This window comes from Ctenopharyngodon idella, chromosome 10 (genome assembly GCF_019924925.1).
Source record: "Ctenopharyngodon idella isolate HZGC_01 chromosome 10, HZGC01, whole genome shotgun sequence".
Classification (NCBI taxonomy): domain Eukaryota; kingdom Metazoa; phylum Chordata; class Actinopteri; order Cypriniformes; family Xenocyprididae; genus Ctenopharyngodon; species Ctenopharyngodon idella.
The window spans coordinates 25,523,537-25,550,986 of record NC_067229.1 but is presented as its reverse complement, the minus strand read 5'-3'; the positions used below and the strand labels follow the sequence as shown (position 1 = coordinate 25,550,986).

General features: G+C 37.5%; 2 protein-coding genes across 12 annotated transcripts in view; one reads left to right on the top strand and one right to left on the bottom strand.

Moving 5' to 3' along the window:
- Positions 1-11,466, top strand: part of pam (peptidylglycine alpha-amidating monooxygenase) — a 56,634-nt gene extending 45,168 nt beyond the window's left edge. For 3 of the 5 annotated variants that reach the window (XM_051908716.1, XM_051908719.1, XM_051908717.1), the window contains 10 exons: positions 1,698-1,814; positions 2,055-2,127; positions 3,630-3,840; positions 4,105-4,308; positions 5,293-5,411; positions 7,614-7,713; positions 8,008-8,061; positions 9,812-10,087; positions 10,189-10,251; positions 10,671-11,466. In XM_051908716.1, the coding sequence (XP_051764676.1) occupies positions 1,698-1,814; positions 2,055-2,127; positions 3,630-3,840; positions 4,105-4,308; positions 5,293-5,411; positions 7,614-7,713; positions 8,008-8,061; positions 9,812-10,087; positions 10,189-10,251; positions 10,671-10,849 (1,396 nt within the window). In that variant the 3' untranslated portion in view covers positions 10,850-11,466. The remainder of the gene's footprint in view (positions 1-1,697; positions 1,815-2,054; positions 2,128-3,629; positions 3,841-4,104; positions 4,309-5,292; positions 5,412-7,613; positions 7,714-8,007; positions 8,062-9,811; positions 10,088-10,188; positions 10,252-10,670) is intronic. The other 2 variants (XM_051908718.1, XM_051908720.1) reach the window with 1 other exon arrangement.
- A 4,117-nt stretch (positions 11,467-15,583) lies between these two features.
- The window catches only part of il6st (interleukin 6 cytokine family signal transduce), a 43,436-nt gene continuing 31,569 nt past the window's right edge, over positions 15,584-27,450 (bottom strand). For all 7 annotated transcript variants that reach the window (XM_051908728.1, XM_051908723.1, XM_051908727.1 and 4 more), the window contains exons 11-16: positions 26,066-26,188; positions 25,779-25,931; positions 25,550-25,690; positions 25,286-25,382; positions 23,391-23,472; positions 15,584-16,915 (exon numbers count right to left, since the gene is read on the bottom strand). In XM_051908728.1, the coding sequence (XP_051764688.1) occupies positions 16,361-16,915; positions 23,391-23,472; positions 25,286-25,382; positions 25,550-25,690; positions 25,779-25,931; positions 26,066-26,188 (1,151 nt within the window). In that variant the 3' untranslated portion in view covers positions 15,584-16,360. The remainder of the gene's footprint in view (positions 16,916-23,390; positions 23,473-25,285; positions 25,383-25,549; positions 25,691-25,778; positions 25,932-26,065; positions 26,189-27,450) is intronic.

Sequence of the window (27,450 nt, the reverse complement as noted above, 5' to 3'; positions counted from 1 at the left end):
AATGAACACTGACCTTTTGTCAGTGACTAGTGTTACTGTTTGATGAGGTCTTGTAAAGAAAATGCTACCACTGCATTGTTGCTTAAAGGGCACTCACCCAAAAATTTGTCATAATTTACCCTCATGTCCTTCCAAACCCTTAAAGGGTTAATTCACCCAAAAATGAAAATTATGTAATTTATTACTTACCCTCATGTTGTTCCACAACCGTAAGACCTTCGTTCATCTTCGGAACACTAATTAAGATATTTTTGATAAAATCCAATGGCTCAGTGAGGCCTCTATGCCAGCAAGTTAATTTCCTTTTTCAATGCCCAGAAAGCTACTAAAGACATATTTAAAACAGTTCATGTGACTACAGTGGTTCAACCCCAATATTATAAAGTGATGAGAATCATTTTTGTGCACCAAAAAAAAAAAAAAAAAAAAAAGCGACTTTATTCATCAATATCTAGTGATGGGCGATTTCAAAACACTGCTTCATGAAGCTTCGAAGCTTTATGAATCTTTTGTTTTAAATCAGTGGTTTGGAGTGTATATCAAACTGCCATAGTCACATTTAAATTTTGAAACACTTATGACGTAACGAAGCCTCGTTTACAGAAATCACGTGATTTTGGCGCTCCGAACCACTGATTCTAAACAAAAGATTCGTAAAGTTTCGAAGCTTCATGAAGCAGTTTTTTGAAATCGCCTATCACTAGATATTGTTGAATAAAGTCATTTTTTTTTTTTTTTTTTTTGGGCACACAAAAAGCATTCTCGTCTCTTTATAACATTAAGGTTGAACCACTGTACTCTCATGAATTATTTTAAATATGTTTTTAGTAGCTTTCTGGGCATTGAAAAAGGAAAACATCTTGCTGGCAATGCAGGCCTCACGGAGCCATCGGATTTTATCAAAAATATCATAATTTGTGTTCCGAAGATGAACGAAGGTCTTAGGGGTGTGGAACGACATGAGGGTGAGTAATTATTTTGGGTGAATTAACCCTTTAAGACTTTTGTTTATCTTTGGAACACATATGAATTTTTTTTTTTTTTTTAATATTCTCTCAACATTTTTGTCCATCCATTGAAAGTCCATGCAAACAAAATATTCAAGCTTCAAAAAATGTTGAAGAGATAAATTAATCCAAATGAATAAAATAGTATAGTTCACCCAGAAAAAAAAAAAAAAACCTCAACCTTAAGTTGCAGTCTCTTATGACCTTGTCCTTTCTAAGAAGGGAATTTTCAACAGAATGTCCAAGTTTCTATTTCCATACAATAGAAATTCTGTTGAGTACCAAATATAACACAAAAGTAACAAGTGGTTCATATGATTTGTGTGCTATATTTCAGGGCTGATGTCATTCGACAGCTAAGCATCACACAAAGATTTTATATGACTTCAGAGGACTTGGAATAAAATTTATAAGTTGGCAGTGCTTTTTTTTTTTTTTTGCCATAATTGGAGTTAGGCAGCACCCATCCACATTCATTGTCACTTCATGAAAAAGAGCAGGGATTCATTCAGTTTCTTTTTTGTTCCAGAGTAGAAAGAAATTCATACAGGTTCACAACATCATGGGGGAACAACATGAAGGAAATCATGACAGTTTTTTTATTTTTGGGTGAACTATTCCTCTAAAGGGACAAATACTGCTGATAAACAATATGTTGTTACAGTATAATCAAGTTATTTTCTCCTGCAGATCCTTTAATATGAAAGGCATCTACCAGCAGAAGGATCTGGGCCCCATCCAGCAGCCCACGATCGTGGTGGTGGATCAAGTCAAAGGACAAGTGCTCAGAGCTTCAGGGAGAAATATGTAAGTCCATGAGATTCTGTTATTGCACCATGTCTACAACTCAGGCAAGCGGCACAATGCAATTTGACAGACTAGAATTCTCCCATTTAAAATCATTGAAGCTGAAGTGGAGTTAGGCATTTGGAAGATTATTTATAATGGGAGTGTTTGAGTTTGCTCATGCAGTGTAGACACAGTACTGCTATTTTTTCTATCTTTGATTCATTGCGCTTGTTGATAATGAGATGTTTGTTTGAACAGGTTCTATTTGCCGCATGGAATAACTACTGACAAGGACGATAATTACTGGGTGACTGATGTAGCACTTCATCAGGTAAAGACACTCAAATGAACTTAAGAATCCCCCACCACTAGATATCTTAACAAATGAACAAATGAAAACAGGAAGAAAAAAAACCTTAAGAGAAACCAGGTGTAGTCAGGTGGGGTGAATTAGCTAGGTTTGGTACAAGTCATATATTAGTTTGGGAAACTCTTAGTTAAGCAGGTTTGTTTTATTTGGCACTATACAAAATATAACTTCACGATACGTTGACGTTTTGTTCTACAGCATAAACTGCAAACACTCACACATCTAATTACTTATTAAGGCCAATTCACACTGCACAGACAAACAACAACACATTTGTTGGGTTTTGCTGGATCAGTGTGTTACCCCAGTTGGCGTCTGTTGCTGTTGGTTGGGGTTTGTTTTCACACAAGTGACCATGTTCAATCAGTGTTTGTCTGTGTTCAATCAGTGTTGGGGCAGTGTGAACATCATTTTTCATAAAATTCTAAATCCAACGGCCAACTTGTTTGTTGGTGTTTGTCTGCAGTGTGAATTGACCCTTCTCCAGGAGTTTGATTGACAGGCGATCTTACCAATCATAACACAGAATCCGCCATTTTGTCCAACAAAGCAGTCAGGGGAGTTAGCAGATTAACGTAGGTGGACTTGAACTTGAAAAATGGTGTGAACTGACGACTGTCCGCGATTGAAACAACATTCCTTATGATGTTCATTCATGCTTATTTGATGCTATAAATTAACTAGTAGGAAGAGATGATCTGTTTACAAGCTGCTTGAACTGTGGCGATACAGCGATCTGTCACGACACATTAAAGAGCAACAAAATGGAATTTATTGTTTAAATTTCTTTAAAAATGACAAAATTTTAAATTTCATATCAAAAGTAACCTGCTCTGTCTTGTCTGTCGACGCATTGTCAGTGTCCTCTTTGCTCCGTGATGTATTTTTCACTGCGTGAGAACATGATGTGTGGCGAAAGATTGGCATGGCTTGTCGGATGTAGCAACAGTAACTAAAGGGGGCGGGTCTTTGCGAACGGTCAATTGGCCTTTAGGAACATACATTTTCAAAAATAAACATAACTGCTTCAAAATGTACGTTTTCAGTATGGGTGTGTATAATTTACATTGTAGAAGAACACGTCAAAGTTATGTCACAAAAATAAGACCGAAATGTCATTGGAAGTAAAAAGGTTAATCAGAATGGCAAAGGAAATGTATTTGTGTGATAAACAATATGTAATAATAAACACATCATAATGGTCAAGCAAAATAACGTATATTACTTCTACAACTATAATAATCAACACTAAACTGACTTCAGCTGAACAATGACACTATTTTCTTTTTAGAGCTGCTTTACAGGCGAAATTAACTCTGTTCACGTCATTAAATCAATTTCCTGTTATCACTGTAAAGCTGCTTTGAAACAATCTGTAATGGATGAAGCAGTGATATATAAAATAAAGGTGACTTGATTTGAATAAACTTGGTGTGATTGAAGCATTCTCTCTCCATATGTAGGTATTCAAGCTGAGCAGTAGCGGTACAGATCAGCAGCTTCTGGTCTTGGGAGAAGCTTTTGAACCAGGAAGTGACAAGAATCATTTCTGCCAACCTACAGATGTGGCCGTGGACCCTGTTACTGGAAACATCTATGTCTCAGATGGCTATTGCAATTCCAGGATCCTCAAATTCTCACCAGAGGGCAAATATATCTCACACTGGGGAGCAGGTACATGTTGCACAATCTATTTCTTATTCACAAGAATGTGCTGAGATTTTTCATCAGACTTAATATTACAGCGATACAATCCTTTTACAATTAAAACATTTTTTTTATATTGTTGCTAGGTATGATACAACTTCAATTAGATTTGAGTCAGTAAGGCAGAACATCCAAAAGACAGATAAAACACCTGGTTGATATTTCAGAACACTGTTTGGATAGTTTAGTTTTAAGACTTTATCAATAATTATGTTTTTGCTGATGTCAAAGGCTCCTCGGACAGAAAGCGACGTGTCCCATTCTGGATCCCGCACAGCCTGGCCTTCCTGCCGGATAAACGGGAGCTGTGTGTGGCTGATCGTGACAACGGACGGATTCAGTGCTTCATGGCAGATACTGGCGAGTTTGTGAAGGAGATCAAAAAAGACATGTTTGGAGGAGCAGTGTTTGCCATCGCATATTCGCCTGTCCAAGGTATGAATGAAGAGAGCATGATAAATCTGTTTTTGATTTATTGTATCATTACGTTTGCTAGTACAGCACCACAAGAATGCGCATGTACTCATTTCACACCTGTATAACTTTCTTCAGTGGAACACAAAAGGAGAAATTTAGCAAACTGCCTGGGGTCTTTTTCCGAAAGCACACAGTATATAGCACACAAAGATGACTACTTGTAAGAGTCTTGAGGCAAATTTCAAACTGTCTTTCATGACCAAAATGTCAAAGTTGTATTATGTTTAACTTTTGAACTGTGTGTTCTAGAAACATTTTTTTTCCACTGATTCCTTGGCTGATGCTGAATTGAATATACCTCAGTTCACCAAATCTGTGTCAGATCATCTTGACACAATGCCGAAAAAAAACTACAGGATTTTGATTAACCAAACCATATGTGCATAATGTGTTGATAATTCCACTCAGGAGGAAGTGCTTTTGCATATTGACACAAAACTTTGTGTAATTGCCACAATGCCCTGACAATTTCCTATTAATTTGGTGACCATGACACCTACTGGTTATTGCAGTTATTAGCTGTTGTATTATAATTCTGTATCAGGATTTTAATGGCTTTTCCTAAAATTACCACCAGGGATGCCATGTCCGATTAAATGTACTTGTAACTTAACTGCTACTGTCGTGCTTGGCCCCGTAGTTGCCGCTTGTAGCTATATTTATCCTATTGTGTTCAGCGGAAGAAAGTAAGTCATTGAGTTTGGTAATAAAAAAAAATAATAAACTTTTGGTTTAATGACTTCATATAATCATATCATGTAATTAATTTCATAAAGCTCAGGACCTCTTGAGTTCACTGAGCATCTTAATTCTAACAAGGAATTCACTTGGCCTTTGATTTATAATGTGAATACATACATACAAATCTTTCAATGACTGATGCAAAACCAAAATCAGTACTAATGTAGACTCTGCAGTCATGTTTCTAATGTGTTGTTTCAGGTGGCCTCATCTACGCGGTGAATGGAGAGCCTCCATATGGGCAGCCTGCTCCTCTTCAAGGGTTTGTTATCAGTTATTCAACCAAGGAAATCCTGGATTCCTTCAGTCCAGACACACAGGTGCTGATTAACAAATATTTACACACTCTTGCTGAGCATAACATTCCCCCAAAACATGCAAAGAAGGGTTATTCATGATGGGTGCTGTTAGGGCTGCACAATTAATTCGAATTTCTAATCGCGATTACGATTACGGATGCCACGATTTCGTAATCGTTCCAAGACGCGATTACAAGGAAAATATCCACTTACATTATTCTGTGTGTTTAAGAGGTGTGCTATGAGCATATCACGTTGTGAGAGGCGAATCACGAATACTTCAGAATGTAAAAGGTCTAACCCAGCATAAAAGGAGCTACCAGTGACATAAGTGTATGCTGACATGTCGAACGCACGATTTTTAAAAAGACGTGTACACAGCCTATATATTTACTCCACGAACTTACTCTACAAACATGGAAAACAGTGAGGAGAAAATCCAGGGCGACTTTGACATGATTATGTATTTCTGCTAAGCTAGCGACATTGGGCATCAACCACACAGCAAAAGCTAATACTTTTTCATATACTGTCTACTTTCTTTGTATAACAATTCTATCTAATAACGTATTAGACAGGACTGTTAAACAGATCGTAAACTAATGAAGACAGAACCCGCGTCTGATTTCAAAGGTCGCATTTGAAGGCAGCATACGTCATTGAGGCGGTCTCACTCTCACTTAAGAAAAATAAACGTTGGATTGCAAATTAAGAAAGAAAAAACAGTATTTTACACCTCACGAGGAATAACCATCAATTTTATTATGGTTACTTTTCTTAAATAAGACATCCTTGAGAATGCGAGCACTGTGTGCTCAGGATCTGTCTGAACTGTTCTCATTGCCGCCAAAATAAAAGTAACAACAACAAGCGCAGTTTACGTCACTTCAGGCTCTAGGGGAACATTAGTTCTTGGGGAACCACACTGGTGGCAAAAGCCCCTATTATTATACAATGCATATCTTTACTTTTTTTTAATTATTATTTAAAGAAGAAACCAAACCAATATATAGTTGACATTTGAGGTTTAATGCTATAGAAAAACAATAAAAAAATGTGTTTTCAGATTGTTTTTTTATTTTTATACAAAAATATGGCATGCAGTTGCTTCAAACAATGGTATAACGCTATTCAATACATCATTCAATGTAAATTGTGATAATCATAATTAATAATCCCAATTACAGTTTCAAGGGAATAATCAGCAATTATGATTTTTGTCATAATTGTGCAGCCCTAGGTGCTGTGATATTGCTGAAATCTGTATATTACTTGTTGTTACAGTGTTTAACATTAAGTTATACATGTACATTAAAAGCTCTTTCTAATCAGTCTCTGATCAGCGTTGTTCAATTCAGAGTTTAATGGTAGCATTTGGTAGCCATTGATTACATAAAAATTTGCATGACATAACATGGGTGTCGCTAGCATGAAAACAAACACACGGCATGGAGACAGATCTTGTATGTGAATGTACAACTGCTACCTGAAACTCTTTCAATGTGGAGGTCAAAACGGTGCATGACAGATGGTTATGAGTCAAGTAGAGGCTTCAGCAAAAACTACAAGTACAGATTGAATACTGATGACATGTTATTTCTGCAAATAAGAGGATAAATTCATACAATTTATTGGTGAAAGAAAGCCTGGTAAATGTTTTGTGGAACAGATGACAAACATGAATATAAATAAATATGACCAAACCCATTATATATCTAACAGTTGTGCCATTTACCACTCTAATCTTGTGCTTTCAGAGATTTGTTTAAATACCCTAATCCTAGATTTGCTTTCTGAGCAGTAAAACTGCTAATACTGGCACTTCTCATTCTCATCAGATTGTGACATCATCGTGTCTGATTTAAAGTTTGTCTTTTTTGGTGATTTGATGAAGAGTGATAATGATGTGATGTAGCACTCATATCTTTCTTTAGGATTTATTTTCATGCCAATAAGCAAATAGCTTTATAGTTATAGGTTTCTCTGCTCTTTATGTCTTACATTTACATTTATTCGTTTAGTAAATGCTTTTGACAACACTGATTTACCAAATGAGGAAAAACAAGGAAAAATATTAGCAATATTCCTTATTGCAGCAACACAAAATATCATGTCGATGACAGTACTACAGCAAATGTCTTGGTTATGGGTCTGTTTACCCATTCTTATATTTTATTCTGATATCTTAAGTCTTTTTCTTCTTTTTTTTCTTTTTTTCTTCAGGAATTTAAAATACCACATGACATCGTCGTTACAGCAGATGGGAGCGTCTTTGTTGGAGACGCAGCATCAGATTCTGTAATGAAGTTTGTTCAGTCTGCAAGTAAGTTTGTAATGTATAAATATACTAATATGTGAACATACCAGAATAAAATTTCAAATAAAAATATGAACATAAGAAATGTTTATACAATTTTTTTACAACGCACTAATGTCATATTTTGCACATACACTCCTGTTCTTATTCTGGCAAGCGTCATGTGATTGGTAATCTCAGGAAAAAGTTGTTGAGATTGTTAATCAGTGTTATCATAAGCCTGCAGTTTTGTCCTATGCTTTTTGTCTGTTCTAGCAACAAAAAATTAAGCTTGAAGATTTTTTTTTTTCCTCATTTCAGAAGCAGAACATCGCTCTGTTAAAAAAGGTGGAATCGAGGTCCAAGAAATTGAAGGTAATAAATCTGTCAGATTATGCAATTTTGACTACTAAATTTATGTTGTCGTCGACAAGAAACATTTCAGACTACACATTGCTTCCTGACCAATCATCGCTTACCGCCTGTAATGACGTGCGTGATGTCATCAAGAAGGCCGACTGACTTCCAGTAACGCAATGCTAATTCCAGTTACTCACTGGGTTTCTAAACCGCCTCAGCTATAGTTCGGCAGCGTTTATCTTTCGTGGTCAGGAGTATAGTACCAATAGACAGGAGTATATTACCAATACCATTGTCTCTTTCATTTGGCCATGTTTGAAAGCCATGTACATTTTTAGTCCATCTCCTACCCTGAAGTCCATTTTGCAGAGATGGACTAAAAATGAACTCCCAAAACTTGCTGCCAGATTCTGGAAGATAAATTGTTCAAACAGTGGTACAAGAGGATGTGCTGGTTCTTCAAGAGTCACTCTCAATCTGTCCGTCTATAAAACCTATTAAAAAAAAAAACAGTGTTCATGTATTTTACAACACTTCAGCTTGTGATTCTTATTAAGTGGGGGTCATTTTTTAGGATTCTTTACCTAACCTAAGTCTCTGAGATACTGACACCTTGCATTTCTGGAGACTCCAGGTAGGTTGCAGTTCTGGAAAATGGTGGCGCTGGAGTCTAAAGGGTTCCTGATGGTTTCACACTTAATTCTTCACCTTAATTCTTAATTCTTTCAGTTAACATGTGTCTTTTCTTTTCCATCTGTTTTTGTCTGACCCTGCTGACCCAATGAGCATTTTTACTGTCCAATAGTCATGCCTTAACGGCAATTTCAAGTATTACTTTAGTATTGCATCCTTCTTATGGGCATTTAAAAATGTAATAATTATACACTGCATTAAGAAGGGACTATGAGGTTCAGTGTATGTACCCTAGTACTGATGGTTGAAGGATTTGTTTGACATTAAAGGGTTAGTTCACCCAGAAATGAAATTTCTGTCATTAAGTACTCACCCTCATGTCTTCCCGAACCCATAAGACCTTCGTTTGTCACTATTTTCGTTGCAGACTAGCTTCAGTGTTTATGTCTGAACGCTGGTTCAGTATTGGCAAGCTCTGGTCAATGAGCAGCACGACACATGCGTGTGATGCTGACGCAGGAGCCGGTCAATACTGAGCCTGCGTTCAGACATAAACACTGAAGCTAGTCTGCAACAAAAATAGTGTAGCAGTATGAAACATAATAGACGAATTTGTTGAATAAAGTCTTATTTTTGTTTTGTTTTTGCGCACAAAGTATTCTCGTCGCTTCATAATATTAAGGTTGAACTACTGTAGTCACGTCGCTGGTTTTAACTATGTCTTTAGTACCTTTCTGGACCTCAAAAGATGCAATGTCATTGCTGCCTATGTGTGGATCAGATACCCTCGGATTTCATCAAAAAATATCTTAATTTGTGTTCTGAAGACAAACAAAGGTCTTATTGGTTTGGGACGACATGAGGGTGAGTACTTAATAACAGAAATTGTATTTTTGAGTAAACTAACCCTTTAAGCTCAGAGGCACAATATGCTCTTTGTGATAGTTTCATTGCAGCTCTTGAAATAATGAACTTAGAATATCATTATAAACTTCTGTGATTGACTTAATAGGTGAAACTACCAGGCAACGAAATGTCAGTCATATTTCACCTGTTTTCATAACAGTTGAGCATTCCCCAAATCAGTAATCAGTATTTCATTTTTTCTTGTCTAATCCCTCTTTTGTTTTAGAAACAGAAACATTTCTGCAGGCCAATCTGAAGCCATTACCCAAGATTCCAGCCCAGTCTCCGGTGGCCGCTGTGCAGAAGATCCAGGAGCCATCACAGAAACAGCATCTGCAGCCGCTGGCAGCTCCTGAAGAGAAGGAGAAGCCCCAGACCGTGGCCAATCAGAGTGCTCAGGGCATATCACCTGCTGTCATCACCACTCTACTGCTAATCCCATTGGTGGTTGTCATCGCCATCGGTGTCTTTATCCGCTGGAAAAAGGGCAGGATGTACAATGGTATTTGTGGAATTTTTTTTTATTAATTTTTCCATGACAGTCTTGTTAATGCCATTTGTTATTGTATGTCAGATTGTTTTTGATAAATTTCTACTTTTAAGAAGATTGTCAGGTGAAGTTGGAGCCATCAGGATCAACAGGTGGAATCTTGGGAAAAATTAGAGGTAAGAGAGATACAGGTATTATCACACCGGTTCAGTGGGGGATGTAACCATACTGCGTTAAATCTACTTTCATGCTTTGACAGGTTTACTTTGTGTTTCAGATATTTAAATACATAAAAATACTAGCAGAAAACATATCATTTCTAAAAAATACACAGGTATGTTTAGGTAATAATTGAGAAAATAACCTTTTAAATATAATTTGTCGTGTTTTAGTCACAGCGAACACATTGTGTACATCAGTGTTATTTTAGTATCACTGATATACTGTTAGTTTTTGTTAATATTTTTGCATGAGAACCAATGAGGTTTGTTCTTGCATGTACAGTAGTTTCTACAGTATTCTACAGTATAGTTTGTATGTTTAGATGCTGCAGGGGTTTTCAGTAAACCTCTTTCTCTGTTTTTCTCATCCACAGGCAAAGCTGCAGGAGGCCTGAACTTGGGGAACTTCTTTGCCACCCACAAAGGCTACACCCGACATGGCTTTGACAGGCTCAGCACCGAAGGAAGCGACCTGGAGAAGGACGACGAGGATGGTACCGACTCTGAGAATGAAGAGTATTCCGCTCCGCCGCCCCCAGTGTCCTCGTCCTAATGAGTGTCGCTTGCCAGTCTTTCTGCTAGCGCTTTCAGGATGTATTTTAAATCACCTCTGTAATTGTTTGTATCGGCTGCTGAAACATTTTATCTTTTGTGTGATGACCTACGACTGCCACTTTAATTTATGATTTTAAGGGACCATGGGGAGATACAAAGCTCTGGTCATTTTGAGGATAAAGACATTTGATTATTATTTTTAAAGGTAGATTATTTATTTAGTTTTAATGATGAACCGCTAGTCAATCTCTTCCAATAATTTATCAATCTGATAGCAGTGCAATTAATATATAATTGATCCAGGCATTATATGTCATAACATTTCTGTATGTTTGTGCCTTTTATGTATTTCGCCTTCTGCAGCACCTATATATTACTACAAATGTGCCACATATTTAAGAGCTGCTACTGTCACCTGTGATTTGAGTTCGGTTTTTGCATCTGAAAAAAGAATAAGAAAAAAAAAGATGATTACATATTTAAGGCTGTATTTACTACATTTTCAAAGCTAATGTGAGATGTGTCTGATATTTGTTGTGATAATGAGGTTTTATTGCAAGAAAACTATTTTCAGTAACAATGTTATTTGTGTAATAAAGTGTCTGCAAAGCATCACCTCTTTCTACCAGTTGTATAAAGCTTCCTAAATGTATATTGAGAATCAGTTTCAGAAATTTCACACCATACTGCATTACAATGAATTACCCATTAAAAACAGTGTGCATTTATTGCAACATAACAGGTGCAGGATGATGCTGCTGCATCATTCCATATATTGTTATAGGAAATAAATGGAAACATTTGCTAATTTACCTTGAAAGAAAGGGCACCATCTTATCCCACTACTGGGGACAGAAACCCCACAGCTTGGGGCAAATAGGCCCCTGGTGTAAACAGCTGTCAGTTGATTTTTGTAAAATACTGAATCAGATATTCTATGTAATTGATAATTTCGTTTTTTAAAAATGACAGTGTCAAAAGAGAAGCATCTGAAAGTATATAGGCCTATATATTTACTTTATTTGAAGGTAATCTCATAGTGCACTATGAATTCAGATTGAATGATTCTGCTGTTTTATAGCCTATAGGTTATGAAGATGTTCGAAGTTAGCGGAATTAATAAATAATAGCTCCCTTAATTATAATAAATATTCATATACATTTAAAAAACAAAATAAAAAAAATATATATCAGAACTGATGTAATTAATCTCACAAATGCTGGTGTTCAAATAGAAAGTCTAAATTAAGAGCATAATCACTCAATAAATGTGTTGAGATTTAGTGACATCTATGACCAAAAGATAAGTTAGTGACGGAGGAACCCCAACATAATTTTCACTTACTAATAGCGTTCTTCATTATTTAAAATATGAAGACTTGTATCAACTTCACTCTGACTGTCACTACAGTCCAAATCAAGGGTGCCAAACTCTGATCCTGGAGAGCCACAGTCCTGCAGAGTTTAGTCCCAACCCTGCTCCAACAACATTTATTGTTAGTTTTCAAATAATCGTGAAGGACTTGATTAGCTGGATCAGGTGCATATAATTAGGGCTGAAGCTAAACTCTGCAGGACTGGCCCTCCAGGAACTGAGATACATATTGTTTCAAAGCAGCTTTACAGGGATAAACAGGAAAACAATTATCAGTAATAAACGGAGCAATTCGGTCCTCACCCATCGGTGCTCGGGCCCTAATGATGCAAACAGAATTAAATTCTGCAGCTCTAAAAAGACTCTAGTCAATTGAGTGTTGATTTAGTTCCGTTCAAAAACTGTAAAGTTCATCAATTATGTTCATCAATTAATATTAATTATATAAAGCAGCTCTGGAGAAAACAGTGATGTCCTCGTCCAGCTCAGTTCAATTCTCATTCAACAGTGTCAGTGGTCAAACCAATATTAATATTAATCAATATCAGTATTGCTGAATATTAAGTGTCCCCAACTAAGCAAGCCAAAGGCGACAGTGGCAAGGAAACCAGGAAACCAAACTCCATCGGTGACAGAAATGAAAAAAAGAAAAAAAAAATCCTTGGGAAAAACCAGGCTCAGCTGGGGGCCAGTTCTCCTCTGGCCAAATGAACAAACATTGTGTAATTTATTCCAGGCTTCATCACAAGTCAGATTGTGGATTAATATCATTCAGAATATTTAATCCAGCTCTTTCTGTTTGAAGATTGAGATATATCATACTGGCTTTTGGTGGGAGGAGGGGTAAAACTCACCCAGGTGGTGCAGGTGCCTTGATATTGATATGCCACCTCAGCCTGGCCCTGTCCAGGATCCTGAAGCTGAGTGCCCATTGCACACTGCGCCCCAGCCCCATGTTGGAGGTGTCTGTTGTGACCACAACATGCCTGCAGACTGCTCTAAAAGAACACCATCCTGTAGAAAAGCTAAATCTGACCAGGAACTGAAAGCTCGACGACATGCCCATCTTGGGACACAAGTCTGATGCCAATGCTGAAGCAGGTGCATATGCATCAACCACATCAGCGTGACTGCGGCTATTGATGCCATATGCCCCAGGAGCCTTTAAAATTGAGACTGCCATTACTCCCCTGAATGAGTTCAGACAGCATAGCACTGACTGGGTGCACTCAGTCCAACTCCATACCGAGAAAAGAGATGGCTCTTCTCCCTGTGAAAACACGTGATCTCGCAAGCGAGCCAATATCAGCTATTCAGTATTCAAAAGCCCTTTTCCCGTAATGGGACAAGGACAGCCTCTGCGCATTTCGTGAAGACGGAAGGTGACAGGGAAAGCCTGTCTCATTCCCCGCCAGAATTTTTTTTTCTAAAAGTCGCCAGCCAGCACTCACTGGCTTACTTTTTTTTATCATTTCCACAAAAATTTCATGGCCCCCAGATTGAGCTGGAAACAATGGAAAGTGTGTGTGTGTGTGGGGGGGGTGTCTCATTATGAAATGTTTTTCTCTAGTTCATGTTGTCCACAATCATTGGCACCCAATTACTGCAACGTCCTTTTTCCCAAGAACAGTCTTCTTCTATAATGCCTGATGAGTTTGGAGAACACTTGACAAGAGATCAGAGACCATTCTTACAGAATCTCTCTAGAGATCCTTCAGATTCCCAGCTCCATGTTGGTGCTTCTCTTCAGTTCACTCAGGTCAGTGGACTGGGATGGCCATGGCAGAAGCTTCATTTTGTGCTCAGTGCAGTGTTAATTTCTTTGACGAAAATTTTCGTCATAATTTTCGTCAACGACATTTTTTCACGGACGAAAACGAGGCGATGACTAAATAAAAATGCGTTTTGAATGACTAAAACTATGACTAAAATCTACTCTAATTTTCGTCAACGAATAAAAACGAAACAAAAATGATAGAGAGGGGCGATTTGGCAAGATATTCAGGCAGGACTGCTGTCCGTAGTACAGCACATTTGAAGCGTACCGCGGGAAAAAGCGGCGCTGTTGCGCGCTCTACAGGCTCGCCCAGCAGCACTTCAGACTGCTGCGCAATCAATGAATAGCGCACATTTATGCCATGCGATTGCTTATAAACTAATGTTGATGAATTATGACAATGTTTACTACACAATGTTTATATGGTAAAATGTTTTAAACGGTTGTAAGAATGCACATTTTATCCCTCACCTGAACTTAAATGAGCAGCCTGCTACAGTGCAGACTGCACACATTTCAGAATAAGAGTCACAGTGTATTTCAGGATGGTTTATAATGATTTTTTCCTGGTCATTATTGTTGTTTTGTTTACACAATAAACTGCATTTAATTTAATTTCTATTTAATTCGTAGTAAACTACTGTATCTTCTGTCAGAGGAAAGAAAGACTAAGAACATTATTTGACACATTATTCTATATATTTTACAGGTATAAGGGTTATTATAGTTAACTAAACCTAAAACCATAAAAAAAAAATCTTCATTACTTAAAATACACGTTAACTGAAATAAAAAAATAAATATGTAAAAAATGTAAATTTATTTTATTTCATCTAGTTTCCAAGCTTTAGCTTACCCTGATTAAAATAACTAAAACACAAATAAAAAAAAAACTATATAGACATTTAAAAGCAAAAACTAAAAGACATAAACACAAAAACTAAAATTACAATGAAAGCAGAAAAACTAAAAATCAAATCTAATCAAAATTTTAAACAAAAACTTTAATGGTACCTCAATGATAAGTGTGTCAATCCCTGAAAAACACTGAATTGAGCTCTTTCGTGTCTTTTTGCACTTGAATGGTCAAAAACCGTCCGCTTTGGCGAGTAAAATACAGCTGGTTGTCTTAAGTGAACATACACAGTTTGGAGAATATCAGATGTATATCAGTGTTTAGATAAATGATTACTTAATGCATTACAATTTAACTAAATTAGATTTTAGTCTACTAAATTTACTGTAGGTTTCGTCGACTAATCAGTGTATATTCAAATCATGCAAATTAGCTTTCCAATGGTTTAATTTCTCATTGCTTATAACAGAGTTTCTTAAGGCTAAAATTACAAACTTATAACCTTGCCATATTACAGGTAAAGTACTACATTACCCACAATCCTGAAGCGGGACTCACCAATCAAAATTCAAATCAAAAAGCTGCTGTTACCATGGAAATGCATCCAAGCAATATCCATAGACTGAAGGTGTAAGCAAAGTCTGAGATGGAAGTAAAGGTGTCTAAAGATAGTAGATAGAAGTGATTGTTTAGTACCACCAGTGAACCATAAGACAACAAAACATTTGAATTAAGTCTTTATTTAACCTAGTATCAGTGATACATATACATGTGATGCAATGATATAAACACATAAATCACACAGAGATAAATGGATACATTTGATAAGGCATACAATGGACTATTTGTATTTAATAACTGAAATTTCAATGTAGTGTTAGTTTTATTGAGTTGAAAGCAAGGTTAACTCAAGCTAGGATTAACATTCTGTTGCATGTTGTTAAAAATATGAATATTCGCAATACCATAATCAATAATACATGTCAATAATACAATGCACCATGGCACAAAGTGTTCATTATTTTATAAACAACACTGTCTATATTGGAAGCAGGCAACATTACATAGCAACTTGAGGCTGTGTGCACTGGAAGCGTTACAGCTGCAATCACCTTGTCAGTAACAGTAAAATGAAAACGGAAATCTATTGGTATAAAAACGGACTAATTTATAGCAAAACAATTTAATGCAATGCTACAACTAAGTATACATGTGGTTCAAAAAAAACGTAACATTTCATTTCAGTTAGACAACGAAGCAGCAAATAGCAATGACCATTCGTCCACGGAAGGCACATGGCAGTGTGATATTTTGAAGTGCAGACAGCTTCATTGGGGAGCAGTCTAGTGTTACCATACACGTCTGGCGCAAGCTTGCAATCCCATTAAAATGTGAAAGTTCACCAACAAATCCCATTAAAATAAAAGTTTATGATGAAAAGGTGACACTTAATAGCTTAGGGCCGTCTCCAAAGCACCAGAGTCATTAAGAATGTTTTGCTTTACTGAGGTCGATAGCCGTTCTGCTGCGGCATGTAACATACGGTGGAGGCAGGCGGATCCTCTACTACGGGAGACATCTCTTCCTCCTGCACTGGACAGAAAGTAAGAGAGCTTCCATTCAGCTCATCGCATTCCTGAGTGAGGACACCCGGCTCAAGTTCTCTGCCTCGTCTAAAGTAAGAGTTTCTTGAGTGGCCGCCGCTCTCGTTGAGAAGGTCTGGATGTTCCTCGCAGTCCAGAAGCGGCTGGGTTGACTCAGAGCGTGCAAACACAGGAGGCTGATGGTTGGGCGTTTGGCCCTTGTACCCACTTGCCACCACCGAGGAGTACTGCACGGTACTGGCCGTGGTCTGGCCCGAGTCACTCTCGTCGCTGTCGGACACGCTGTGGCGGGGGGATGACATGCAGGACGAGCCTCCAATGCCACTGCTGTGCTCCTCAGAGAGATACTTGTCCTTCTTTAGCGGCAGCACAGCTTTGTCTTCCTCACACAAAGACTTTCCATCAAACATGTCCACTTCCACCACGCTAACGTCTTCTTTGGGCATATTGGCCTGTTGAGAGGTTTACAAGGTGTTACCTTTGTGTACCAGTGTATGCCCCAACACACCAAAAATGCACTTTTTAGCAGTATGCCATTATTTGTGTTACAATATACATTGTTTAGGGACAACCTTTATATAAGGGTGAATCTCACAAAACTGAACATGTACATGCCAGGTCAACTCTCAAGCATTTGACATGAGAAACATGCTTTCGGGCTCTTTCACACGCCACCCAATTAAATCCCATGCCAAATAACAAGACAAAGCAAAATAAATCTGCATATATATATATATGACTTTCCCACCAGCATGGGGCTTGATTTGTTCAAAAAAACATTTTCTTGAATCAACTGAACTGATATAAAGTGGCAAGATTAAGCACCCATCAAAGTTCTTTCAGCACTTCGTAATGTGATCAATACAGAGCTGAATACAGTACCAGACAGACAGAAAATGTAGAATCAGTGGTGAGACGGGTGTTTGTGCCCCCAAACCAGGGCAGTTACTGTTCTATTTTGCCGGACCAAATGAGGGTGATAAATTATTTGTGTTTTAGTTGAATACAAGCACTGTCAGTAACATCACTTACAGTATTGAAAAACGCATTTACACTATGTTCCAAATTATTATGCAAGTGACGTATCAATGGGATTTCAGTACAATAAACATTCAGATTTTAGTTATTCAAAGAAAGTGTTTGTTTGTTTTATTTCCCCGGATCTTTTTAGATAACTGGTATCAATCTCAGACAGGTTTGTTAAATAGTTTGCCAGGCCTACTTAGGTAAATGGAAACCCTACTTAAAGATGTTGTTCCACATTATTAAGCAAGTCGCAGTTCTCATGCAATATGGGGAGGAAGAAAGATCTTTCTGAAGATGAAAAGCATGAAATGGTGCAATGTTGTGCAAAAGGCATGAAAACAACTAATATTGTGTGAAAAGTGAATGGAGATTATGGAACTATCATAAGATTTGTGAGTGACTTATTATAGGCCAGGACTATTATCAAACGTGAAGTTTGGAGCAGATCAGACATTGTATGCCTGAGTTACAACAACTTCCTGTTTCGTGGCGTTAATTGCATACATTAGCAGTTAGCCAAGTGTTGCATGATTTACCATGTTTCTAGTATGTTTGGCGCTTCGTGGCATATTGAAATGTGTTTCTGGGAGTGAATTACAGTGTAAAGCATGCCATTTCCTGTTGCCAGCAGGTGGCGCTATGACTAACTGAATATTGGCATATAGATGTCTTTAGGCCAGGACAACAGCTTCCTCTTTCATGGCGAAACATCAGAATTTATCAGGCCGCCAAGAACACGCCCTTCAGCGAAAACTCTAGATCTATGCAATTTATCATCCCTAAGGCCTTAAGATTAGACTGACCATATATGATGTTGTTCTGGTTAAATCTTTGTGAGGAGTTAATCACAGTGTAAAACATGTAATTTCCTGTTGCCCGCAGGTGGTGCTATGATTGTAACTGAATATTGGCATGTCGATGTCTTCAGGCCAGGACTCTAATAAATCATGTGAAGTTTGGGGCAGATCCGACTTTGTATACCCGAGTTGCATCAACTTCCTGTTTCATGGCGAAACATCAAATTTTGTCAGGCCGCCACGGACATGACCTTCAGCAAAAACTCTAGATCTTCGCAATTTAACGTCGCAAAGGCCTTTAGATTAGACTGACCAAATATGATGTTAATCTGATTAAAGCTCTAGGAGGAGTTCGTTAAAGTACAATGTCTGGAAATGGCAAAAAGTGCAAAAATTTTGCAGACAAAATCCAAAATATCTTACTTCCTGTTGGTTTTCAGATTTTGCACCAGGAGACTTTTTTGTAGGGATTGGGCTGTTACATATTTCATACCTGTACGTGAAACGTGGTGCGAGGGGCACTTAATTTTGTAGGTGGCGCTATCGAGCCATTTTGCCTAATTCTGAGACCCATACAGATGTAAATTTTCACCACTTCTGACACGTGTGCAAAGTTTCATGATTTTTCCCGCACGTTTAGGCCCTCAAAAATGCGATTCATTTGGGAGAAAAAGAAGAAGAAGCGGAATAATAATAAACGGAGCAATCCCAATAGGGTCCTCACAAAATCGGTGCTCGGGCCCTAATAATATGCTTGCTTGTTGCCTCTTCAATTCCTGTCTTTTGCACAAGTGAATATAACATATGAACCCTACCTTACTAATATATTTGCTCGTGAATTACAGTTAAAGTAAGATATGTCATCGCAATTGTTTAGATCATTGTATATTGCTTGTAACTGTAAACTGCCTGCATATTTTGTCATGTATTGTTTTCCTGTAAACAGATTTATAGATTTTGTCTTCCATGTACAGTATGTCATTGACAAGGGTGTTGGTTTATGAATTTTATAACATTTTAGCACTGAGATTATAAAATTATAAAGTTAAGCAATAGCCTATTACACCAGCAAGAGTGTTTTTCCCAATATTAGAGCGACTGCAAATGTTTATTGAGCAGTTGCATAAATCAATATAGCAATAAGTTAATTTTGAGTGTGTTTTTGCACTATTTTGATGAAAGGAGTATCACATAAAGCCACAGCAGAACAGCGTCGTTCTCTGAGCAACACAGTGTTTCGTTAATAAATTCCCATTTGAACAAGACGTTTGAATGGATGACTCCCTCGTAAAGACAGTACCTTGCCGTCACCTACTGGCCATTTAAATTCATATTTCTATAACATGGATGGGCATGTCGGTCCTGGGGCCTCATTTATAAAATGTTGCGCAGAAACGTCCTAAATTTTTTCTCAGATGTGCGTACGTGTAATTCATAGAATAAACGTACACACAGAAAACAAGCGTACGCTTCTCTTTCAGATGTGAAGTCTATAAATCGCAAATGATCTTGAACTTGCGCGCAGCTGAATGGTTTTAGTTCTCCGTGTTTTAAACAACACCTAATTAATGTCATTTACATATAAAAGATCAACAGTCATCGTCCAAATCCTTAGCGAGCAGCAAGAATAGCTTAGATTTCCAAAAACCTGCAGTAATCTGACAATGAAAAGTGTATACGTCTGCTCAGACCCTGACGTGGCTTTAAGCACTTTTCCATGTCAAAGACCATTTTTATAAATATGAGCGTTGGCGTGGATTTAAGCGTACGCACACTCTAAGATCAAATCTGTGCATACGCACGCTTTATAAATGAGGCCCCTGGAGTGCAGAGTTTAGCTTCAACCCTAATCAAACACACCTTAAGCAGCTAGTCAGTGTCTTCAGGATTATTAATACTATAGACGGGTGAGTTTTTTAAATTTTTTATCTGGGTTAGAGCTAAACTCTGCAGGACAGCGGCACTCCAGAACTGATGTTGCCTATCCCTGATCTATAATTTTGTTTTTAAAGCTGTATTTAAAACATTAATCTTATAGTATTGTGCAATTATGTAGTTATGTAAATAAACACAGTAAGCGTGTGAATAAATCACTGCATGTCAAATCCACCTACATTCAGTTTTAGAATTTACCAGGTTACCTATGATCATTTAACAACAACAATTAAGAAGTATATTAGCTACAGTAGCCTTAGCATATTAGCATTATGAGCCAAGTAATATTTTAACACCAAATACCATATATTATAAACATAAAGATTAACAATCATAACAAGAGTGCACATTAAAAAGAGTATCTCATCTATCTCAAAAAGAGGAATTATTTGTCCATAGTTCAAATAACTTTACAGCTTGAAAGTCTATGTAAAGTTTCAAATTAAACTGTTATTTCTCCTGTATGAGCGTGAGCATCAGTAGCCATGAGTCGCATTGAAGTGATGTCATCTCCCTGTCTTCGATTGATTGGCTAGAGGAGGAACTGTCAATCGAGAACTAGTGGACCAATACTAGTAAGCCCGCCCTAATTTACATGAAACTCACACCGCAACATTTGGAAAAGCAAGAGCAGAACGTGGAAAGTAAAGCAAAGAGAAAAACAGCACAAGCGCACAAAAGAGTAAAATATGACCAGAAAATGTAAGAGAGCACAAAGTACAGAGTAATAAAAACAAGGAAAACAACTTTTAAGAACACAAACACAAGTTAAAGATTTGTGCAATATAATTTTTAATGTGTTTAAAGTTTTGATTCATGCTTGTCATTTTTTTAAATGCTCTTTTAAATTTTCGATTCAAGCTTATTATATTTATATTAAAAATAGAAATGCATTTTCATGTATCATAAAATTTACCTGATAAAAAAAAGTAACTGTAATGGGATCTTTAAAAAAATAGAGCCTACATTTACAGGAAAAATTAATGACAGTCATACTGTTTTTAGAGGAGTGAATGTGTGTTCCTACACTACAGGTGATATGTTAACATCTAGATTGCTTTTGTTTTTATATTATCTATAATTTAGTGATTTAAAACTGTCTTTCTAATTTACAGTTATAGGCAACGTTTGAAAAACAATTCTTATAGCATTTATTGCCTTAAAATAATGGTTCACCCCAAAATTAAAATAATTCACTCACTCACATGATGTTTCAAACCCATCAAACATTTGTTCATCTTTGAAACACAAATGAAGATATTTTTAATGAAACCTGATTGTTTTCGGTCTGCCATGTCAGCTTCTTCAAAAAAGACTTCTTCAAACTCTTTTTGGCAACATTAACATACTCATATTCTGCTGATTTTGTAGTTAAAGACAGCACCGCCAGATGGCGCATTACTTCAGTGACTGGGAAGGGAAACACTTTTCAGTTTTGTCTTGGCCACAACATATTAACTCAAGATCCTATGTTGAGAAGTTGACATCCTTTTCTCGTGGCCACAAGTTTAATGCATAAACATACCTGCCGGACAACAGCAACTTGGGATTATCAGAAATGATCATAAATAAATGTCATAAGGATGTTGTTACCTCAACAAAATGACTCCCTTTCGAGGAAACTCTACTCTCATGATGATGGCACTATAGGAACGCCTCTGCGTGATTGCATCTGAAGCACGTGTAATCACTTATTGGTGGAACATCATCAATGACACCCTGGCCAAACATCGTCAGCTTCTGAGCCTTCAGAAAGTACTCTGTGTAACTGTCTTGGTGTTTGTTTGTTCCATAGGAACTTATAAACTTTAGTATGCAGCAGTTTAGATTTTGTGTGCCCTAGTTTAATTACGGGAGGGGATACACACAATCTTTGTGTGGTCTGCCTGGGAGTGGACCATGCACAGTGAGATCTTGAGGAGGCTGGCTGCTCTGCTTCTGCCTGTCTTTGAGGAGAGCGGCCAGGCACGCACTCCTAGTAGTTCAGACCCCGTTTCTGCCATGGCAGAGTGGTGGCTTAGATTGTGCGGTTCGCAGATGGATCTGGCGAAGGAGTCTGAGACAGGCTCTGTCCTTTCTTAGCTCTCACCCGCTGGACCCAGTGCTTTCATTTGGAAACCGGAAGCATGTTCTGCGGTTTCTTCTGCCCTAAGGGAAGGCCCTGCACTGACGCTATCCAGCTCTGAGGAGGTGGATGTGCTCAGCATCGAGGCAGGGATGATCAAGGACTCACCACCTCCCTCCCCGGTTTATAAGGAGTTGGTGGAGGTTGTGACTCATGGCGTTAGCAACAATTAAATATTGATTGGCCACACCAAGGTGTCGAGGTCTTGAAGCAAACCATTTTCAGTTTGTTTGTCAGAGCACTTGACTCTTACATACATAGAGGTGCCCAGTGCCATAAATGGTAACCTGGTAACCTGAGAAGGGAACAAGATCTGCATTGCCATGCCATACGCCCTGCATGCCTGTGAGCAACTTACTTCAGCCAATCAGAAGCTGACGATGTTTGGTCTGAGTGTTCTTTATATCTTCCTGGTTACGACGTCATCCGTCATGGGATGACGTTCTACCACTGAGTGAATACACATGTGCTTCAGAGGCGTTCTTATAGCCTCATCATCAGACATATCACCTCATTTCCTTCTCAGGGACACAGTGTTACAATCGTAACCGAGGTATTTTGTGGCCAAGACATATCACGCTCCCTTGAGTTAATATGTCGTGGCCACGACAAAAGAATGTAAACCGAACAGAGTCTCTTTCCGGTCACCGTATATTACACATACTATTTAACGGGGTACATATGCATATGTCATATGACACATGACATTTTTATTTACATTTACACTGTATTTTTAACTCGGAGCCCAAGTATGAACAGTTCTGAGTGAGAACTTGGTAAGGAGCAAAGTCTTTTGAGTCGTACCATCAATTACACACATAATACATTACAGATATAATACATATTAATGCCTAAAGTGTTTCAGTAAAGTACAACATTACAGACAATTTGATTGCTTAAGCTGTCAGGACAATTTCATAATGAAACTGAAACTTTATGGTCTTAAAAAGGTTTCATTTTTCATATGCAATATATATTTTCTTTTCTGGCCATGTTTTCTGAGATTCACCCATAAGTAATTTTGATGCTTTATAGCTCACTGACCTTTACAGGGAAATCAGGTGACCAGTGGGCAATAGAGCTGTCAGATGGGTCTGGGACCTGAGGCCACAACAGCTGCTTAATCCTGAACAGAGAGAAGAAAATAATGATATTCAACACCACACAGCACCATTTACTTCTGTTATAAGTAGGGCTCGGTGATATATCCAATATTCACAATATATTTGGAGTGATTTATAAGCAATGTCATAAATGTCATCATGATTTTAATTTGCTTTTTATTTGGTGCAAGTTACCTAAAGAGCATATCATTAGACTAGTGTTTAGGTTTTTTTTTGTTTTGTTTTTTGGGGGGGTATCATAAAGTACTTTGCAGGACACTTGCACTAAAATATACCTCTACGGCATAACTCTCAACTCTCATTCAAGCTATTTGAATATGCACATATAAATTTGGGTGCATTGGGATCCGTTACAAGACACATACAGTAAATCAACCATGTATGGCATCATTAACTTCAAACCTGGTGCACACCTGACGTGGTTTGACATGCCTTATTCAAATATATACAAACTATAACTATATACAGACTGAGAATTTCAAGCTGTGCCAGAGAAGATTATCAGTGAATAACAACTTTAATGTGGTTTCACCACATAGGTAACATGACTCTAGAACAGTGGTTTCCAAAGTGGGGGTCGCGAGATGATTTCCAGAAATAAAAAAAAATAAACAAATTGTAACGATTAGAAATAGCATATTTTATGAATAATTGTAACAAAATACTAAAAAATAGTAGTTGAATTAAAAAAAACAAAAACCATGCAAATAAAAAAAGCCATCAACCTTTCGATTTTCCTTCCCCTTTCTGTACACCCTGTCACATAGCAGCTTTTAGATATTATTCTGTTTTTTGTTATAAGTCAGAAATGACAAGGAGGCAGCCTCACGCAATACAAAGTCAATGGAGACAGTTGGATTGTTTTCCCCCGCGGTGGGCGTGGTTTTCAGATTATGACGCGTGTCGCTCTGTCTCTATACTTTGAAAGATGCGTGGAAAGTGAAGTATACCTGGGGCTTATATGCCAGGTAAGGTGCCATTTTCCTTGCTTTACCCGAGGCAAAAAAGCCATGTGTTGATTGTGTAACAGAGACTTTAATTTATATGCATCTATGGTGAAATTACTAGTTTTTTGCATCAATACATGTTTATTTTAATGCGAACAATGCGTTATCGTTTTAATTCAGCGCGGTGCAGCGCAGCAAAAATAGACTGTGCGTAAATGATCGCTGCACTGCTGCAGACGCACCGCTCCTGGAACGCACTGCCGGACTGCATCCGTTTATATGGGCACAGAAAAAAATACGCACTGCAAACAGAGTATGTGTGAAACAGAGTGCGTGGGCGCCATTGCGCACAACGTTTGTATACTTTCACCACCTCCAAGGATAGTGGGGGTCGCTAGACACTGGCATCGATATTTTGGGGGTCGTGGGCTGAAAAGTTTGGGAACCCCTGCTCTAGAAGGTTTGGAATATAAAAAAATGAATAAAATGGACGAGCTTTATGGTGCTTTTTGGTGCCTTTTGTCTTTTTGAATTACTAACAGCTGCCATTGTAGGGAATAAAAGCTGCATAAAGATATTTGTCAAATGCATGGAACAATATCAGAGTCAGTAATGACATCATCAGTAATGATGGGAACATCATTTACCTTTAATAAAGAAATGTTTAAATAATAGCTCTCATTTAAACTGTATGTATTGTTATATTGCATAATATATAGATGCATAGTTTATAAAGACAGTTTAGGCAATTAGGCACTATTAGTCGATCTTGTTTAAGCATGTCCACATCAAGGGGTTTCCAAACTGAACTGGTGAGTTAAAGTCTTGCTTTGCGTTTCATTTTGAGTGGTGAAAAGAACTGACTCACACTTCTCTTTTCCGAAGACAGAACATTATGATAAAGACAGTGAGGAACAGGAAGCTGAGGCAAACCACCACTACAATCACCTCCACCTCTCCATCGCCTACAGTCAAGAAACAAATGCATATCAAAGCAACAATGCATGTCACATCCTTTTGTAGCTTAAGCTTGTTTCTTGTTCACAATAAAAATCACAATAAAATCACAATAAAAGTCTGGCATAAGTAAGCATTTAATAAGAAATTTAAAAAATGAGAATAAAAGACATACCATATTTCATTGTTTTGAAATGAAAGTCAGAGCCATTTTTGGAACCTGCTACTGTTGACGCCATGATGCGCACCACATAATCAGTCTCACTGGCCAGTTCAGTCAGTACATGTGAGCGGACATCAGCATTCACCGTCACAGCTTCCAAAAACATTTGATAAAGATCTGCTTGTGAAATCATCACACTCATTTCATCACACTTTACAAAACCATCATGTGTTGAACATACATTGCCAGTGCTCAGTGTTCCCGGCCATATAAAATATGGTGTATTTGGTGATGAATCCACACCGACTGTCCAGTGGAATTTCCTCCCATGTCAGCTCAACACTATTTTTCTTAGATTTGTTATCAACTGTGACAATAGGGCCCTCTAATGGAGCTAGAAAAAAAAAAAAAAAAAAAAAACACCACAAAGCTGTTATAAGGGTGTACTTCAGTAATGTGTTCTTTATGAGAAAACTGCATTAACTTTGACAGTGAAATTTAAATTTGTGACATAATTGAGATACATACATCCTTGTTGAATGTAGGCTGCTCTGGTTACTGGGCTTCCTGCTTGGATGTGCAATACGCCGTGAACATGATGCTTGTAAATTGGATACACTGATATGTTGTAACGCTCCAGTTTTTCAAAACCTTTGGAAAGGGACAAAGACTTTGGTCACCTTAAATGGCAGCTATATTGCTCTCAAAAACATTTCTACTATATATGTTTATATAGTTGTGTGTGTGTGTGTGTGTGTTTGTGCATGCATGTGAATTTGCCACTGCTATAATATTTTTATACAAACATATTTTTATTTTTTGGCATTGAGCCAAGAGCAGACTCAAAATCAGAACTTGCAGTGTTTCTTCTGCAAAACTTCAGCTTAAAGAGTGCTGAGAAAAATAGTTTGCCCTGACTGATTTTCTGTATTTGTGTATATCTTCTGGACTGAATGTCATCAGATATTCAACCAAACATAAGAATGCATAAAACCCAGACAGCAACATAGTGTCTGCCCAGATCCAGCCCATATTTGGCCCGTGTGGAACCCACATGTACCAGATGTGGGCCGGATCTGGGCCAATACAATGTTGCTGTCTGGGAAGTTACCAGTTAAGATTCATGAACAAAAAAGCTACATCTTTCATGTGTTTGAGAATTTTGTAGAGCTGCATGATTAATCGTTAAAAGTTCGCAATCTCGATTCAAACACCTACGCAATCTCAACGTTTCGCCTTTGTCTATTAAACCTATAGAAATCTACAAAAGTCCATAAAAATCATAGCAGAACATTCAGATCTGTGTTGGGGCTGCCGCTGATCCAGAGAAAGTTGTCATGTTTTGGCATGAAACAGCTTCACAAACAGTCTTTTCAACCAGATAGTATCATTATTTCTGTGTTACAAATATTCATATTATCACAGTATTGGGATAAAAGTTTATAGTTCGGACAAAAACACTGATGTCTACGGAAGCGATCAAAATAGAGCAAATCACCTTTTGAAAGTAACTTGGCACTTCAAATAATGATTTTATCAATTACATCATTACACCAGATTCATTCAAAAATACTGATTAATCCAGTAATGAAACAAGTAATTGAATCATTTATTCAAATTGAGTTTTTTTTTCTTATTCAAAAATGGAAGACTGCAGCAATTAACATTTTGTCAGAACCTCTAGCAAATTATATGTTATTTTGTTTAGTTGTCTGTTTAGAATCGTGGGAGAATTGTGATCTCTGTTTGAAACAAAAAAATTGTGATTCTCACTTTATCCAGAATCGTGCAGCTCTAGAATTTTTTATAACACCCAGTAACCCAGTGTGAAACAGTGACTTCCCTTCGTGAGTCAACAACACTGTTGTTAACAGTAATAACTGTAAACAAACATGCTACAGACACAAGATGAA